Raw genomic sequence first — 20,326 nt, 5'->3', positions numbered from 1 at the left:
TATAACATATTATTAGTTTCCTCCCCAGGCTTGTCCAGTTCAATTAAAAGCACTACAAGATAAGTATAAAAGGCTGAAGTGAGCTGTAACAAAGATACAAGAAAGTAGTTTCCATTATCAAGTTCAAAACCCAAAAAATTTAAAAAAATAATTTACAGCTGGAGCTGTTATTTAAGTTTTAACTAAATCAGGAACGCCATGTTTTCAGCCATGAAATCCACATTTTAGATGTAACTGATACTTTCTGCAGGGTAGACTTCAGCAACCCTCAGTGTTGAATACTGGCCAGCCAGCTGATATTAACAAAGATATAGATGCCACACTTCAAATAGAGGAAACTAAATCCCCTGTACAAATTTGTATGACGTGTTAAGAGTGAGGCAAGGTAGTCCTGTAGAAAACATTTTCTTCCTGCACTCTTCTCATGCACATATTTACCTAAAATTCACTTTGATCAAGGAGTATCAAGAAAGCGGCAGAAAAGGAGGGTTCTTGTTGGTCAAAAATAACGTGGGTTATTTTGCCGCTCGTTTCAATATTAATCCTTTTCCTTATGTTTTGCTTTGGAAATACCAAAGATTTCATCAGAATGAATCTTCTCCCTCCAATTTTCACAGGGAAAAAGGTTATTTGGACTTCGGACTAAGGCATTGTTCATGACTGAAAAAAATATCAGCCTTTAATTCGGGATATGACACTTCCCATTACATTTTTCTAATTAACTTGTTTGCTATACAAGGTAGCTTGCTAAAATGTTAAAGCAGTATCTTTTTAAATGTAGTTTATGCTCAAGAAATAAGTAAGTGTGACAATGCTATTAGTTCTGCACCATGATACCTTAATTACTGTAACAAGGAATCTTTTTTCATCTTCTTCATGCATTGCTCCACTGATTGAACCTATAGCCCAACATAGGGTATTCAAATTTTTCCATGACCACTCTGTCCCATTCACTTGATTGTGCAGTTTTTCAGTCATTATTCGTTCTGTGTCTGCATAATCCAGATGCGTAAGATACACTGAAAGACAATTAACATTAAGCAGGTGCATTTTCAAACAACAAGCCAGATCACATCTTCATAGGCAAAGCTGTATTCTAAGAAAAAGACAATGAAAATGTTATTTAAGCATAACGCTTCTATTGTGAGCTTATGACAGAACAAACTAGAACTTTAAACCCAATTTTTTTTTTAAACCCTATTCAAAGAAGGTATGGAAACAATACAAAAATTTAAGTTAACTAAGGTCTTGTGTATCAATCAGTAAAGTTACTAAATTGAATTATTAACAAAAGACATTCATACTCGTGGGCTATAGAAAATACGGGACTGGTTAGCTACTGGGGACATTATGCTGTGTTAAGTAGTCAGTCAATTTTCCTGTGTCATTAAATCTGCCATTAAAATGGAGATGGTACTCCTGAACAAGTCTGGATGGGAAGATTCAGGTATCACAACTCATACACTTGCATCAGCTCTGTAATATGAAATTCTAAATCCCCAGAAATCAAGAGCAGTTTAAGGTCATATTCGGCGACAGATTTTTACAATGCCTCAGAATGCAGGTTTCACTGCGCTCTTGCTTTTTAAAAAGTGAATCTTCCATTAAGATTAATACACTGTAACCAATAATTAACACCAGAAATCAAACACTAACTAAACCTGTAAATATCAACCTGTATCTGAAATATGATTAAGGATGAGGACATGCGGTAGCAATTTTAATACAATTAAAAGAAACACACACCCCTAAGTTCTCTACAATACATACGGACTACTGATTCACTGCTAACAAGGTCGACAGTTGAGCATGAGGCTTCAAAAGATAACAAAGGGAACATATGCGTGCATAAATGCAAGACGCACATGCATGCTTCATAGGATCTGACATATTTTGGCAAAGAAACCAAGGTTTTCCAATGGCAAAAGGCAAGCAACAAAAAATGGGTAGTATAGTACTGCTTACTGAAGTCATACAGGAGCACTACATGCTCAAAACTGAAAGCCTCAGACCAATGCTGCCTCTACCATTCCAATTTGTGTATGTACTACTACTCACTGATGATCCTTTTCCTCCCCATGTAATTCAGATCTACCTGAGCTATCCATCTGACACGTACATGCTGCTGGTGCAGCTCCACAGACTTACAGAACAAGAACACCAGCTAGTGCACTTACCCAATGTTTCTCTCATATTTTTATACAAGTTTATGGAATCTGTATCCTTCATGAATTCTCGTACTACTTCCCCCTGATCATTTTCCACAACTAGCACTTCTTCAGGTTTAGCCATACGGCTAACCATTAGCAATCGAACCTGCATGTTAGAAAACAGTTTGAATTGAATTGCACTGCAGCATGAAAATAAAGGGTACAACCAGAACTTCATGAGGTCACCTCATATACCAGCAACCTGGAAGGAGATATTCTAATGCTAACTAAAAAGCCATTAAGAATAGTGCCTGCTGATTTCCCTCTCTACACGAACAAGAGTTGTTTGGTTTTTTTTTGTTTGTTTGTTTTTCGTTTGTTTTTCAAATTAAAGTACCATACCTTCTAGAACTTCAAAGGTGTTTGTAGCATTAGGCACCTTTTAAATACAAACATTTTTTCCTCCAACTCCAACACTCAAGACTTCAATAATTTTAACGTCAGCTCTTATAAAACCAATTCCTTTTTTAATACTATGACAAATTTACTTAGTTGAGAAATCTCAACCCCACCAAGATCCATGCTGGAAACCAGTAATTACAGAAACTGTCAGTAGGATCTAGTAAACCTACTACGCAAACCCTATATAGCAGGTCTATTACAAAAAATTAAGTTCTTTAGTGCTTTCATGGAAGACAACAGGGTTAGTCATTAAATAAATTCTTTTTTCCTTTTCTTTTATTAATTAGTCTTATGTTTATACACAGTGTCTAAAGCAAATTAACTCTGTATTAATACTCCAGTCATCTACTGGTGTCATCCTAAAATAATTTTGGAAATGGCACCATGTTAAATAACTGGAGTTGAATCAACTAACAAGTTTTCTGAAGTCATTCCTTACATAAAGTGAAGTTTCTAAATTTAGGAACAGTATCTAAACCTTTACAGTATCTTTACAGCAAAGATTACCTTGGATAATACAGGCAAATAAAGCTGCCTCCTTGGAGGAACATCGAAGTGTTGACTTCCCGAAAGCAATGGAGAAGCAGATGTTGAAAATGGACTCTCTCTGTAGAGCTCAGCAGCTAAATGATTCCAATATTCAAGACAAATCTTGAAAATTTCAGTTTCTTCAACTTCTGATACCAGTAACATATAATGAAGAGCCTGGAAGAGTGTGTTTCAAACACCTAATTATTATTTCTGAACACAGAATCATATCAAAACCATATTGCTCTGAATTCAATTATCCAAGTGCTGATGAAATGCTGAATTGGTGTAAAATTTTAGAACAAGGTGCATTTACATGTAAGTGACACTACTTACGAGTCCAAGTAACAACCAGAAGAACTCAAAAAAAAGCGCCATGTCATCTGCTGTTATTTGGAAATCATACGTCAATTCTTAAACCTAAAATAGCCTAGATGTCTAAAAAATGCAATAGCCACATCAGCCCATTATCTGTATTATCAAAATCATGCCCTCTGAGCTTCTGCAAGACCTTTTGTTTTAGGCCTTAAAAAAACCCTCAACTACTAGTTTCAAGAACTGCTACTCTCAAGACTGTTACTGCTACTTTATTCTGGAGATCCTTATATCCTGAAGACAACCTTCAAAGCCACGCTACTCATTTGCATTCTATGGAAGAGATCTATTAGAACATTTTCTACTTCACTGACAAAACAGCCACCAGGCAGACTGAAAAGGATGCTGTTCTGAAAGAGATACCAACTACATATGCCAACATTTTTAACACAGCTTATTTTTAAATCCCTGGTGAAAAATACAAACCAATACCCCACCAGTGAACAAAACAGAATGAAGCAATGAAATCTGAATACATTGTCAAAGCTCAGACACTACAGCAACTGAAAGCACTTTAGATAGTAATAGTAGGTAAAGATGTTGAATCAGATTACATCAAAAGAGGGACTCAAATTGACCTGTATCAGCCCTATACAGGTCAATTTCTCTTGGCAATTTCACTTTGAATAACTACCTTCCTTCACTAGTCTACAAGGCACCAATGACTCTGTGAAACAGTTTCATAGGTGGTCAGCTACTTCCACAGTGCAAGAGTAAATAGGTTAGAATTACACAGCTACCTTAAAAAGCTTTTTCACTATGTTCTGTTACAGCGTGGGTTACAAGAGTCAAATTTGCAACAATTTCAAGCCACCCTAAGAATTCTGGTGTAACATTTTAACATCCTAGAGAAGACACAAACTCATTTAGAACTGAATTTTGTAGACATCTATTTTAAAGATGTTAAACATTTTAACTTGGTCACACTGAACAGGACAGGTGACAAGATATAAAAACTGCACTACAACTTACAAACACTTCCACAGGACATGCAACAACTTCAACTGTTTACACTATCTTCTTAACAAAGCCTCAACACAGGCCAAAACTTGAGCAGTGGTCCCTGACTGACAGCTATTTTGTGAAAGTTTGTGAAGTTTGAGTTAAGCAATTATTCAGGAACAGTTTTTTTTTTTTTTTTTTTTCATTAATGGACTAAGAATTCTCTTCTAGTTTATTTCCTAAACAAGCTTATGAATAAACTTTTTTTTTTTTTTTTTGGGTAGAGAACTATCTGGAGGAGAAATGTATTGAGAATACTATAGATAGAAGATTGACTAGAATTCAGATGGATTAGAAGTAGTGCACCTGCAAAAGATGGACCCTCCCAATGACACCTGGTCTCCAGGTTTAAACTGTGGTTTTGTTTTTCTACATGTGTCAGGGCAGTTCCTCACCCTATGCCTCCATACCTGCGGAAGGCTCAATTCTGGGACACTGGAAGTGGTGCTTCAAGGGGCTATGGAGCCAGTTTCATCCCCTTGGAGCTCAGTAGTGGGAGGGAGCTAGCAAAGAAGTCACCACAGAACAGCTCATCCTCAGCAAATCTTTTATTCACAGTTTAAAAAAAAAAAAAAAAAAAAGGAAAGGGAAAAACAGAAAGGAAGGATAACTAAGTCTCAGGAACTGGAAGATAGTTGATAATCACGGATCACGGGTCCTCTGCCAAGACCTGTAACACTATAATAAAGTGTGCTCAGTAAGTAGCAATTTGCTAGAGCTCTGGCACTGAAGGCAATGTATAGCAGTCACGCTTATTGCACAGGAACTGAATGTAATCCTCAAGGACAACATTCTAAGCATTTCAGTCAAACTTTGGGAAGTGGCAAATTAGGTAAGAAGCTACACCAAGACAGGAGAGCTGAACTACGGCATGCGCTGTACCCTAGAAAACAAGTTTGGATGTTGAATGAAGAGAAAGCGTGTTACTTTACTTCACACACAAGCTGTCAGAAGTTGTAGCAACAACTATCTGTGTATGTGTGCTAAACAAATATCATCTGTAAAGACCCATGGAAAAGAATACACTGTATTTCTCAACTTATTTTAAAGACGTATTTACACTCTCAAGGAGGAGCAATTAAGAAGGAGGAAAGAAAAACCTATGATTTTTAGGCTTAATTTCTAATATAGAATCACTGAAACTAGAACACCATTGAAGCACAGTGGGAAAAATTTTTGGAAACTTTCTTGTATTCATGTGATTTACTAATTATAAAATTTTTTTTTTTCCTCCCAAAGGAAATCGAGAGATTATACCATCATATCCTTTGAGTATGAGAACACACTACATTTATAAACTGGATAAACTAAGCAACTTACCTCCATTAATGTTTCCCTCAGATTTAATCTTTTTTCTATAAGTTGACCATGCTCCTTGAGGAACGTGCAGAGAAACAAACTGAGATTCTGAATGAAGTTCTGTTCATCATCTTTCCCATTTGAGTATGCAAGTCGGATATTGGTATTTAAAGGAAGCATCTAATAAAAAGATAGACATGATCAATAATGTCCTGTAAGCAAGTAGAAATACTGTTTATTAACAACTATTTCACTGTTTTGGAAAAAAAGCCTTCATAACATCCCCTTTATAGGCCCCTCTTCCAAATGTCTTCCTACTCCTTCACTTCATACTTGTCTCCAAAATGGACAGTAGGATGAAAACATGAACATATACTTGAACATGCTACCCCTTCTAAGAGCAGAGACAAGGGTAATATTACCCTATTCAGAGACGTTTTCTGCTGGCATTGGGCAAAGCCATTCCACAAAATGGTGTGTTACCTATACCCAGTAACATTACATTGTCATAACTTTAAAACAACATGAAAGACCTCTCCCATAATATTTACAAATTAATAGGAAAGATTTGGAAAATATTCAAGATTTGGTGGGCCTCTTCAGAGGTAAAGAACAAGTTTTCAATGTTCTGATTCTTTAAGGCAAAAAAAATGCAAGTTTGCTTCAAATTCAGATGCAACAATTACACTAAAAACCTGCAAGTTGCAAAACATGCTAAATACCCAAGATGGCATTCAACTTTTCTTTTAAGGAAAAAAAGTTAGGCCATGGGTATTTGCATTTAGAATCAAGAGCATCATCTTTAAAAAAATAAACAAGACAGCGTTCAAACACTTAACACACAGTAATTTGTGTGTCTGCATAAAAAAATCTTCCTTTAAGTCTAATTATAACTAAATAAAAAACCTATAGCTCCAGCTGAAGTCTTTAGCAGGGGGGATCAGGAAAGAGATGCAACACGAACAGCAATATGCCTTTCCTAAAGCACTTCAGAGATGGACTAACACTATAAATACAGGAAAAATAGACAGTTAAAGAATAGACAACCTAATTGTTAAGAAGCACTCAAAAAAACGTTTGGCATGAAGATATCTTCCATTAAGATGGGCAAATGTGAAGCACCATGTTCTATTCCCCCTATCCTCAAAAATAAAGCTTAGTACAAATTTGTGGCATCTGCTTGAGCTTAACTAATGTGTGCTGAGCCAACAGCAGCACCTCCCCTGCCTAGCGTACTATTTGCTAATAAACTGCTGGCTTCAGAAGCAACTAGTGGTAGCAGCTAGCCCACTGAATTACTAATTCTCCAGATTCAGAAAGATAAATGCTTTTATATGTAACCCCAGGATGACAGAATACTTTCTGTAAGAACTATTTTTTACCCTTGGTCAATCTCCTTTTGCAAGGTACAACTGAAAACGAGATAATTTTAGAGCCCAGTGTCTGCTTATAGCTTGCTGTCGTATTCCTGACAAAAATTACCTGCATCTTAGAAGACTTATCTGTGGGCAGCCAATGACATGTTGAAAATAATCATGGTTCCCCTCATTAGCCAGTATTCCAGAACAGAAATAGGCCAAAAGAAACAAGGCATGCAACACTGGCAGCAGAATTAACTCCTGCACCTTTAAGACTTAAAACTTAGAATTCAGGGGACAGAATTTGTTGAAGAAGTTACAGGGAAACATGGTTTTGAACAGAACATTAAGAACTGGACAAAATCAAGGAAAAGAGGTCAAAGAAACACATTCTTACACATTCCCCAAAATGCGGATCAAGCACACGTTGATTCATTTGTATCACAAACTCATCTTTATACTTCTGTTTCTCTGACATTGAAGTAAACAAATTTATATTGTGGCAACACACTTATAGTCCGTGGTTATCACTAATAAAGTAACAGTTCAATTTCTTCTTTGAAGAATTCAGTACATCTGTTGCTGAGAGGCATGAGTTTCATAATATTAAATGTAGCTCTTAAAATGGCCTTGCTTTTCTTCAGGTTTGGAAGTGACAATACAGCATTTCTTCATAAATTCCACGTCATTTGTCACATACAGTATTTAAGAACATTTCAACAGAGATTGAAGTCAATACACAAAGCTGCCAGGTACCTTTGCTAATCAAGCAAAGCACCTGAAAGAGTACTGGATTACAAAACATTTGTATCCTCTAGCAAATCTAACAGTTACTTCATTAAAGTAAAAAACTGTTTACATGGAACAGCATAGAATTTCACTCATAACAGTCCTCACCCTCCAGAAAGGGTAAGCTGTATAGTCCAAGCCACTCTGAAATTTAAGATAAGTCATCCTTACCAGATACACGGAAAACTATACTACTTATCATTGAAGAGGAAGTACAGTAATACCATAATATTGTAATCTTCAGAATAAAAGTACTGGAAGTCAAAGTTATTCAAACATTCAGATTTGAAGTGAAGCCACAGTCTCGAAGGCAGCATTTTTATGATAAAATGATTTAAGCTATTAAGCATACCACTAATCCCCAAAATAATACGTTACTATGAATTATTCTCAGAGCAAGCTAATTTGCCTTCAAATCAGTAGACATGTTTATAGGGAACTTGTTCAAAAATAACTGCTTTTTAACACTATTCAGAATGTTCTTCAGAAACATCCATAATTTTAACATTATGAACATTCTCATAGAAATTAGAAAGACAGTATCTGTCCTATATGATGCTTAAAAAGATCAAAGGACGATTTAACACTGCCATGGACGAGTTCAACCTACCTCCTCCCCCCGACACACAAAAAAAAACAACAAAAAACAGAACACCCCACTTGTAACCGTCCACATCAGATGCAAATACAACTAGATACAACCTCGTGTACCTGAAGAATCTGAACTGCTCAGAGGAATTAGCAAGTTATATAATTAGAAGTAGGGATTTATGTGACAAACTTCCACCACTTTCTAACACTAAAACAGCAGCTTGTAGAGGTTAAGACAGTTTAGGCCTCGTGTGTCATGTAGAACAAAGTTTGCTGCATTTCTCTCAACTTTCCTCAGCAGACAACCCAAGTGTTCAATGCAGCTCTTGAATTAACCAAAATCAAACGGTCCATGAGAAATACAGATGTAATCTAGAGTTCTAAAAAATACACTTAACATCTTCTGATCAAGCAAAAAATACTATTAAAGGACACAATGAAGAGAAACATTTCTCCTATCAAGATCTCTATAATGAATATTAATTTATAAATTGAAGTAGGTTCTACAGAAGTTGATTTTGTTAAAAGAAAACAGATTCACTAGAACCTTACCTGTTTTAACTGCATCATGGTCAATGTAAAAAGTGTTACAAACTGTTCTTCATACTGGCTTACACTGACACCTGCAATCTCTGTGAGGCACTTCAAAGAGACGTTCCGAAACATGGGAACATTTAAGAACTATTGAGAAAAGAAAAAAGCATTTTAAAAAACTTAGCATGCAGCATTCTTGTAACTTTTGAATTAGAGAACCATCAATAATTACATAAATACCTTGTATATTAGTGTGCTGATTAACTTGGTCTCAAATATATATCCCAAAGGAATCCAGTTCAGAAATCGTAGCAAGGTTTCCAACGTTGCATGAACTAAGGGAGCATTTTGGGAGTTTTCCTGTAAGAACACATTCAAGTCTGGTGTTACTCGGCACGATGGAGAGGGGGTGGAATGGAAGAAAGGTTAAAAAATTAAAAATAAAACTTACCATCACAAACTGACACAGTTGAAATATCTGAGAGAACTCATTGCACATACTATAAGAAACAAAAGTCAAAAATTAATCATTTCCACATTCCATAAACAATCCATTTTAACCAAAGTGTCTGTTTTTAGAGAACAGGTTCTGAAGGCCTACATCCATGGAGGTATTCACAAGCCACCCAACTTCTTAGAAGTTTTGATGAGAACAACACTTTCTATTTTTGAAGTGGTACAAAATCTGTGCCTAGAAATTCTGTCTTCAAAACACTGAAATCTCTGTTAAAAGGCTAGAACCATCAGTCAAAGGAGGCTACTTGCAATAATGCAGGAATATACTTACGAAGTTTGGTACCACCCAACAATCTTGCTTTAAAAGAAAAATCAGTATTCTACAAATCTCAGCAATAAAATTAGACAGATGTAGGTGTTTACTGAAAACCCCACAGCGAGAAAAACTACTTGGCAGCAGGCACAAAGTAGACACTATTTACGAGGGACTAAATATATATATACTTGCCTGTCTTTCAAATGCTTAGCTTTCACTTGAGTTATCTGGCCACTGGAAAAATCAAACACTTCTTCGCTCAATAGTTTAAGGATCACCATATTGTTCTGACAAAGGCTTTCACTAGTCCTGCTCGCTCCCACAATATCACTTATAAAAGTTGGCCAGTGCTTTGGCCATTCCTGTTTCAGAATCTGAAAAGGGAAACGCCCATACATTAGGTACTTATGCAAAAGCAAATACTTTTTGACAAGATTCAAAACTTCATGAAGTCTAACTTACCTGAACAAGAATCATATTCAGTTTCCCAATGTACACTTTCTCTTTCTGGAGAACAGAAAAGAGAAGTTAGATTATGCAAATCATTTGCCTCCCTTTTGCTCCCCTGAAAATACTTCACTTACTTCTACACACGTTGGATCAGAAGAGGTCTTGATAATTAGGCCGACAACATACTTTTTTATACCTGCAGAAGAATTGAGGATTTATTTTCAACTATTCTGAATGACATTAATGTAATAATAAATACTTCTGAATTGAAATTCTTCTCTCATCTTTAAAAATAAGCACCTTTAAGGAACAAATATTCATATATAAGTGTGTATGGCTTTTGATTTGCATGCTATATAGCAAAAACTCACCTTTGTATCAATTCTGCAAGAGAATTTCAGATGTACAAAATTGTTTACAGATTAAGCTATTTTGACATAAAAGAAAATCAGACTAAGGACTAAAGTAAGTTCCTGGATTTATAAGTATAGTAATTGACACCCCATCAACCTATCAGCTTCCCAAAGGCTGCAAGAAAATGTAATGAACCCTGCATCGGTAGCACTGTAGAACACTGCATTAGGCTGAAGACAGAAAGATGGCATTCAGCACTGTCCCGTCACAACACGTGTTGTGGTAAGTTCTTACAAGTGCTGTTGTAGAGCTCCCTCAGCCAACTGCATTTCTACCCCATTACCACTTTGAGGTCATACCTAACAACTCCAAAGTTGGCAAATACATTCTTACAGCTTTAGCCCAATGCTTCCAATGGCAAAACAAACTACAATAAGATAGTCCTTTCACCAGCATCTCTGACTAACACCTTATTAATAAAACAAACTCCAAGAATAAGAAGAGCTTTCTAAGCATGTCTCCAGTTTCAACAACTTGGCTAGAATTACAGCCAATGTCTGGGACATCCCCTCTACAGTATGTAACGATTCTGAGATGCTCCAGTGTACTTAGGCGTACACATCCATTCTGACACCGGGAATTCACACAACACACTTCCAGTGGAACAGCATGCCTCAGCTTACAAAGTTTTGCCTGCACAGCTTTGCAAGAATACTACTTCGAATTGTATTCACCACTGCAGCCTGTTGCATTTGCATCTGGAATACCATGTTCTTTTTGTCACACAAGGTTATTATGTATTACAGAACACTTTTTTTTTTAAACTGGAGCTTGTTTTTGCCTTTTTTGCTTAAGATCATGTCAACTGGGAACAGCCTGCATTTGTATCATTTGTTTAACTGCATTACTTCCACAAAGTGTTTTAAAATAACCTGAATTTTCAGCTTCACCACAAGAAAAAAGACCATAGGAAGCTATACTGCCTACAGTCCCATTTTACCACCTAATCCTCAATTCCCTCCCCACCACTAACCTATCAAGCACTGAAGACACGGGAACAATGGCTTTCCGAGTGACTTTTCATCACAATATACATATTAAAATCCATCCTCTACAGTGTCCAACTTCAAGAAAAGGCTTGTACAGAGGATCTAGAGTCATGAACCACATGAGCACTACTAATGGTTCTACTTCATTATAGCTTTGACACAATGATCAAACTGAATGTATCAGGGATTAAACATTTCAAACCAGACAAGAATTCTCTTGCCACAGGAAAGAGTTTTAGAGCATGTATATATTTTACTATTAAGCTTAACAGAACCAAAATCTGTTTTTAATCATTTCTTCAGCAAGACAGTCAACTGACGCATACAGACACAACGCATACTTAGAAGCGTGTTTTTTTTTTTTAATTAAGTTGTCATTTAAGCAAAACAAAGGCCTTATATTCAAGACATTTCTTTTCCCCCCAGCCACTACACTAAATTATAAAACATTTTTAGGACTTACTTGGCCAAAATTAGCCTTTTTTTGCATTTCTAGCCTGAGCAAAAGGAACAGCTCATTCAGTTTTTTAATTGCACTCTCCTGAAATTTGGAAGTAGTAGGTCTGGACTTTAAGCTATTAGATGTATAGTACACAGTAGCTGTCCTGCAGGTAGTTCCAACTACAAATTGAAGTTTTCATCATTATCAGCTGGGATCAACCCACACCACTCTAGAAGCATGCTCATTAACAAAGCATATCACTGTCAACCACTGGAGTTATTATCAAGCACCGGACTTGCTCTGACATCATTGCCCTGACCTAACAATTGAGGCCTTTTCAGAAAGAAAAAAAAAAAAAAAAAAACATACCACAGTTTGATGAAGCATTACAGTAATTCATAAGTGAGATGTTAAAGCCCCCAAAATAGTACGGAAAGAGGCTTGCAGTGCCAGAAGCTAAACTATTTTAACTGTCTGCCAAACCACTGAGGGAAGACTATTGCTGCAATTCCTTTCATTCTAAAAACAGAACTAGAAAGTGAATGTTGTTCTTAAGAACACTGTTCTTACTCCAAACTGTCTATTTTCTATCTTGCTGCATTGATAGAATTAGGCTGTTCAGTTGCAACTTGAATGCCATGCTACTGTTGATCTCACTGTGAGATCTGCAAATGGAAGCAGTTGCTCAGCTCCAAACCTTCTCCATTGAAAAAACAGTGACCACAGCTCAGACAACCTGAACAGCTCACTAGTTTTCAAATGTCATGCTGCAAGCTTCTAAGGTCTTCCATCCAGGGAACAGTCACATTCTTAATCCCTCAAACATAGCAGCCATCCAATTCTCTAATGCTTTTTTTGGCATAAGTTGCATTTTCTCCATAATTACCCTTTTTCTGCAAAGAAAAAAAGTACTATAGCTTCTACTCTATATTTAATAGCTCTGGTTTTTATAACCATTCCATAGGAAAAAGGAAATAATTCTGAGTAGAAGAAAGAGTAATTTATCTTTATATCATTACAGAAATCAACACATATGCTTGTTGACGTTTTTCAGTGGAACGAGTCCAAGAAACTGAGGGTAACAGTCCCTTGTATTTGCTAAAATCAATGTGTTTTGAGGACCTGAGGAAAGCACGTGTACAAGCCACATAAGCCTAGGAGATCCCTTTCAATCACAGCAGCTCTTAACAAGGCCCGAAGATGGCAAGAACAATGGCCAAGTCCAGACCCCTCCTTTAACATCCTTCAAGGACCATTTGACATCACAACTACACTCATCTCATGACAACCCAGACCAAGGGGAGGTCCCTGTTCTGCATTCCACCACCATCAATGGGAAGGCACCGGCAGACAGAGCTCCTGCTCACAGACCGGTTTGTAGGCTCAGCTAGTAGAAAACTACCAATGAAGTTTCAAAACCATGTTGAAACTGAGCTATCTTAGCACCAGCTTAGCTGCCCAAACCCTGCTCGCTGAAGGGCCAGAAAGCACCAGCACTTGCTCAAAGCCGGAGTTCCTTCTCAGCTGTATCCCACAGCAGACAACTACACCATCAGCCTAGCTCCAACATCAGACCACATTCCAGTTCACTGACAGACTGTCCAGCCAGGGTGCTGTCAGAAGGCCTGGTCTAGAACTGGTGTTAGAATTATCTGGTAAGCAACGCACAGAAGGAAGACAGAGCAAGGACACTAGCAGAACACTGCAACCATACTCCTCCGATTGAAGGCCTTTCACAAAGCTTCTGGACGAGCATTACATGTAGTCCTTATGTGGAAGTTCATTTTCTACAGACTTAAGGGAAATCGCAAGACTTCCTGAAGGAAAAATGTTTTCATAGGTCACCCAATCTGTACAAGTTAGCACTGACAGGGGAGAAAGGAACATCACATTCCCTAACATCGCTAAGTTCTGTGGCCAGTATAAAGTGATAAGTGTGAAATATCCTTCAGCTTTATCTTTCCATGTGCTTGTACAAGCAGTTATATCTCATCTAAGCTATGTAATCTGCTCTCAGAGCAGCTCCTATCATGACAGAGTTACAGCATGTTATCGTGAGCGCACACAGTCAGCAAGTACGCACCTATAGACAAAACCATGCGTTGTACTTAAGATGCACAAGCACATCCTTTTATCCAATTATGGAGCACAAACAACATTTCCAAAGTGTTTAAAATTGCTATAGCTGGTGCTGCAAATGTGCGTTTACACTACTTTGCTACAATGAGCACATTTTTTGCTTAAATAAGACAATACCGAAGTGGAACAGGTGGACAGTCCAATGAAAACTAACTTGCAACCACAAATAGAGCTTGAAATCATAAAGCTGGATTATTCCTTCCAGAGAGGTTTGTATGTGTACAAGCTCACATTTAACTGAGTGTTCTAAGACTAGTTATGCAGCTTAAGCACTATCTTATTTTTACTTTTGACAATGCATTCCTCTCCTGTCCCAAAGGCCATCCTTCCCAAACAGTTTTTGTTTGGGTTCACTATTTGTTTTTTCAGTACAAGTATAAAAAAAGTGATTCAAATTCTTTAAAAAAGCACAAAGGATAGATCTTGCCCGTTCTCCCTCCTCAGAAGTTCTATATATATAATTGCCCCTTCATCACAGACACCATCAAAAAACATCTCTTCGTAAGTATGCCAGAAATTTCCATTAAGGTATCTAATCACTCCACCGAAAAATCTCTTCCACATCAGTTTCCACTGCATCAAAAGCTGTGTACTTAACTCCAGGACCTTCCTACAAGCCACAAAACTGCATCTCTCTGAACACTTCAGTGGTTTGTTTTTTCCCCTCCATTTGAAAATGAGAAAAGTTGTACAAGCAATTCAGGTTTCATAATGAGGAAGTGCTTATCCATGCCAACTCAAAACACTCCATACAAGCTCTCTCTGTTCACAGGAACAAAATTACATTTCACATTGCAGGATTAATGAAACGTATCTCCAAATTGTAAGACCAAGAAGCTTTTATTTCTAGGCAGGTTTTCACACTGAAAGAGAAAATCCTATCAAGACCATAGCACTTTGACCAAATGACATCCTTTGAAAGCATTATTAAACAACCAACTTTACAGAGTATCGCTGCTTAAAACAGTGTAGCATCACCTCAAACTGATTTTTTTTTTTCCTGTAGATTAATAGTAAAATGGTCCAGAAATAAACAAGTTCACCACCTTATCGGGTGTTCTGGAATATGCCTGGCTTTCTTATACTGAAGCAGCCTCAATAAGGTTTGAAGGAAAACCACACACCACATCATTTGTATACATTTCTGGAGAGTTCGTCTTGTGTGATTACAATTCTAAATCTTAAAAAACACACCTGAGGAATACAGTAACTTTTTACAAGTTAAAAGGCCACAGGACCAGAAGAGCTCAAAGCTAAAAGCTATTTAAAAATAAGAGTAAGTTTAGGAATTAAGGTTCATATCCAAAGAACACATCTTCTGAAGAAAGCCCATTTCCCTTCTTGCATTTGGAATTCTAGGCTGGAAGCTAAAACCTCCTAAACACAGTCAGAAGCAATAAACCCTGGCTAGCCTCAAGACCCAGCAAGACATTCTGATGCACAACTTCAAGTACAGCTACAAAAATCTGAGAAGCAAGGTTACGGCTCAGGCTCCATAATTATGGCATTGGTTTATTGGTCTGAGAACCTTCAGACAGGTTGCTTCAGTAACTTTTTATTTCACCGATGCTCAAGTTAGATCTACTCTTGACTTCAGTTGTTAAACACTGCTGTTGCTACAAGGGAAAAACAGTCTTTTCTAATAAATTGATTTAGTTCCTTCATAAGGCAAGTAAGGTTCATCAGCTATGACTGTTACACAAATCAAGCATAACAAGTTTTTTAAAGGCACAATTAGAAATCAACTGACGTAACCTGCATGAATAGCTTTGCTACTAAGCTTTACTTTGTTATATTACATTTCTGTTCCCTGAACCCGTATTTTAGTAGTTACACTTTAAATAAGAAATTCCTGCCAACAACAGGGAATACTGGGGTCAGAATCCTCAATGGAACCAGTCTTCTCAGCTCCCAAGTAATTAAACCACTGGAAGGAATTTAGGAGCAACTTCTCTTGTACCACCCAGCACCAATCTTTACCAGCCAGCTGCAACTATGGCCACAGTCCAGATTAAACCAGATCAGAAATGAAACATCAAGATAGGTTTATTGCTACTTTTATCTTTTTTTCCCCCCAATAGTTTTACTATTGAGGCCGAGATGGATCAAATGAGATGGTACACACTTGGCTTCTCTTCCATCAATGCACTGGAGAAACCAGACAAGTAAAAGCCATCTGATTCATTTCCCCTAAATTAAGTCAATTTCACAATTTCAGTTTGGCTCTGTACAAGTACAAATGTTTTGAAAGGTTGAACTAAAGATACTCATTTGTTAGGATGAAGGATCATCTTTTCCTCTGCCATTTTCAGAAGGGCAAAAATCAGACAAAGTAAGAACAGAATTCCTAAAATTATAATTGAATGATTGCAGAAAAACAGTAATTTTTTTTCCCATTGTACTGTATCTATTATACATGTATATAGTGTAGTATATATATACACACTATATATAGCATATCTAATGTTGCCATCTTCTCAGAGGGCAACTAGTCAAACAATATTACCTTGACTGCAGACAGCAAAATAAAAGTACAAAACACTAACTCAAATATATCACTTCCGGAATTTGTTGAAGTCGTGTAAAGCCTTGGTACTTTGCTAAAGGTGCTTTGGCACCTGAAGAACAGATGGGATAGCAGGTGCCAAAGCACAGCCAGCATCCTCATCATACTACCACCAATTATTGTGTATGCATTGAGTATCTTTACAACTTGTGATTATTGAATTATATTCTCTATTTGGCACTTGTCCAGCCCCAAACTACCAAGCAAGTCTACCTCTTACTCCTCCTACTCAACTATAGCTTCTTCCACCAGCAGACATTAGGTAAGCTGAGTTTGTAACCAATTCAAAACCACTTACTCCTTACTGCCTTCCCGCCCTGCACCAAAATCTTAGAGAACAACTTCCAAACACTGAAACAAAGTGCTCTTAGTCAGGAACGTGGATATATGAGCTAAACGCACACAGAAGACTTAACTTCAGGGTGACCCCTCGGCTTGTTTCTTAAAAAGACAAAGCTGTATTTAAGCCTCAGTTGAAGCTGTTTCATACAAGTCTAATGCTGCCGCTAAAAGAATGAATGCAAAACCAAACTGACTTCAAGAGCTACGCTATACCTGTCAGCCTACTGGGGTGAGGTAAGGAAAATAACTGCAAAGATGTGGAAACCTCCCTCGCCACATTTGTTTTCATCAACATTTACAAGTGCATTTTAATCAATATAGTTTCAGAACTTAAGTACTGGCAGTAAAACTTCAAAGCACAGCTTCACACTTTAAAAATAGCTCGCAGCAGAACACGGAAATTTGGAATAACTTTAATGAGTTCCAAAGCCAGTATTTAGTAAAAAGACAAGTATAGAATGGTGACAACATTCAAGTTTTGAAATGTCAAGAATTTAAGCGGTTATACTTACTGCTCTGAAAGCTAAGTTTCATGACTTGACAGAAAGCTTTGTGAACGTGCAGTAATTCTGTACTACTGAGGTACCTCTGTTTACTGTAACTGTACTAACAAACCTCCAAAATTCAGCACATATTGCAAGCCATAAGGGAAGAAAGAATAAGAACCCTGTGTTTTAGGGCTTGCAAATTCATTGCAGTGACTAAGACTGGAGTTTGCCCTACACTGCAGTTTATTTGCAGTCTACCTGTACATACACGTACACAAATTAAAAGACTTCATAGTACCTCACTGCGTTAAAGAATGAATGACCATTAACAAACAGGACACTCTACTTACATACCATTTCTATTTTAAAATAATTTTGACTGCTTACAAGTTCAAAAGAGTCAAATCTGCATATGCTACAAGAGGCAGCAGTCTATCAGAAAAATGAGCGTGTATTGGTGGGGCTGTATATACAGCCCAGACAGGCTGAAGACTGCCAAGCACAGAGAATCCACATCTCCACTTCAAAGCCAGAAGCCAGCCCCAGAAGCCTCTTCAGATTAAGTTTGGCCTACAAATCAATACAATGTTAAGTGATGATGTTTTAAAAGTATCAGTCCACCTTTTACCTTCCCATGACACTTAGAATTTCAGGTGCTTGCCATTCTACTGAAACCACTATGGCAAAAGGGGCAAGACATGGAAACATCATCTGGAAACACAGACATCTTATTACAAAAAGCTACTAGCCTAATTGTGTCTGAACTTGGAAGTTATTTACGTGGGGACTGATGGCCTAAATCTCAATTAGCATACGTATGTTAGAAGACAAGGCAAAAATTTTCTCCCTACCTTCACACTGGTTCCTCGGAAGAATCTTCCATCTTGTTTTTATCACATTTTCCAAGATTTGCAGTCCATAATACTGAAATTGGAGAAGAGCAAAATGTGAGTACGTTACTGTAGGACTACCTAACGATCAGGACTCTCATTCAATCAGACATTCACGCTTAATATCTAAGACTTCAAGAACATTAAACTAACAAATTTATTAAACATGTCTATTCACCCATTTACTGAGGTTTCATGCATTTTTTCTTGTTTTATTTTTGCTATACTAAGTCCTGCTGTTTGATCATGCTCACACCAGGAGGAAAAAAAAAGGAAAAAAGAAAAGCCCTCTGGCAGACAATTTTGGCTATCTGGAAAAGAGAAAGTAGCAGCCAGATATGAATTTGCATCATAAATGACTGCTCACATGTTCAAGTACTACCACAACCAGGCTCCTAAAATATTTAGCAGCTTGGATGGTCTCAAGCTTCCTATCGTTCCTCTAAGAGCTGGAAAAAAAAAATCTTGTCTTAGCATCACATGTTCTGACACTTTCTTTAGAAAGTACTTCCCAAACTTCACTGGTGTGTTACTTTAGGAACAGCAAGACAACCCACAGGTTTATTCAATTTCAATACCCACCCCAATATGGCAGCTATTTCTACTATTTAAAGATGAACTTTTGTGCTCAGTCAAAGAACAATAAAAATGTGACTAAGTTCTTGGAAATCTTTTTACCTTTCAGGAATTCCTTCCTAGTTTCTTAACTGAAAACATTACGTATGCAAAGTAATCAGTAAGGCCAGTCCCTCTGCCCATTTATCCCTACTGCCAACTCAAAGTAACAGGGAAAGAAGTTTTGATGTGATCAAAAAGCTTTAATACGTAAAACCCCGTTAGCATGAATAGACAGCAGAGAAAATTGGACAGGGAATTTTGCATTTGCTTTAAACAGCAGCAGCCTAGGAAGAAGAAAAAAGTATCATATCAATGCCTGAAAGGTAAACTCACGTTTTTACAGTTAAAAGTTTGGCTGAGAATAAGAGTTCTTCTTTAAAATGGTTAGTTGTTATACAAAGTAGGATCATAAGCATTTCAACCAAAGGGATCATATAAACTTCAGCTTAATTAAAAGAACACAATGTAGGCTGTCCCAAACTACATTGCATTTTAATGCCATTTTTGCTGTTCTCATCTTAACATAACCTACATTCCCTCCCCCTTCGCTTCCCTCTGTGACCCAAGCTCCCACCAGCTTCACGTGAGGATCCTGCATCTGCAAAATAGTGTCTTTAGAATAGCGTCATCTTCCAAAGTCTTGGGTACAGAGGAAAAAAAATATGTAATAACAGAAAATTGGCAGGGTATTCTTTTCTTCATTATCAGCAGTAAAAGTTTATCAACTAGATTTTAATCTACAAATTTACAATAGTCATCTCACACAAAAACTAAAAGAAATTAAGGGGGATGCTCATACAGGAAAATGTATGGAAACGATTTAAGTAAAATGCCTCACAAGAAGCTATTTCACTTACTGCCACAGATTTGTAGATGTCATCTGCACCTGATCCAGGCTAATGAAACTAAATATACTTAGAAAAGCTTCTAACAACATTGGAAGTATGGCCATTGATAACCAGACAGTGCTAACTTTCCTGAAGTTAGCCTATAGTTTCCGGAAGTTTCCTATAGTTTTATTTCCAGATTGTACAGGCACACCTATTAATAGCCTTTTCATCGAACCGAAAAGGTTATGTTTGCTTCCACATTGCTTTCCCCCCCCACTCCAGCCCTCCCCAAGTCAAC

The 20,326-nt window shown here is 37.2% G+C and overlaps 1 protein-coding gene across 2 annotated transcripts in view; it reads right to left on the bottom strand.

The window, feature by feature from the left end:
• XPO1 (exportin 1) overlaps positions 1 to 20,326 on the bottom strand; it is a 40,970-nt gene that overhangs the window by 10,590 nt on the left and 10,054 nt on the right. For both annotated transcript variants that reach the window (XM_082757153.1, XM_082757152.1), the window contains exons 5-15: positions 18,542 to 18,614; positions 10,445 to 10,506; positions 10,323 to 10,367; positions 10,053 to 10,234; positions 9,540 to 9,588; positions 9,329 to 9,448; positions 9,107 to 9,235; positions 5,838 to 5,996; positions 3,120 to 3,317; positions 2,178 to 2,316; positions 838 to 1,019 (exon numbers count right to left, since the gene is read on the bottom strand). In XM_082757153.1, coding sequence (XP_082613279.1) covers positions 838 to 1,019; positions 2,178 to 2,316; positions 3,120 to 3,317; positions 5,838 to 5,996; positions 9,107 to 9,235; positions 9,329 to 9,448; positions 9,540 to 9,588; positions 10,053 to 10,234; positions 10,323 to 10,367; positions 10,445 to 10,506; positions 18,542 to 18,614 — 1,338 coding nt within the window. The remainder of the gene's footprint in view (positions 1 to 837; positions 1,020 to 2,177; positions 2,317 to 3,119; positions 3,318 to 5,837; positions 5,997 to 9,106; positions 9,236 to 9,328; positions 9,449 to 9,539; positions 9,589 to 10,052; positions 10,235 to 10,322; positions 10,368 to 10,444; positions 10,507 to 18,541; positions 18,615 to 20,326) is intronic.

Source organism: Aythya marila (assembly GCF_965140915.1).
Source record: "Aythya marila genome assembly, chromosome: 3".
Taxonomy (NCBI): Eukaryota; Metazoa; Chordata; class Aves; order Anseriformes; family Anatidae; genus Aythya; species Aythya marila.
The sequence above is the reverse complement of the archived record's forward strand: the minus strand, read 5'-3'. Positions and strand labels throughout refer to the sequence as shown.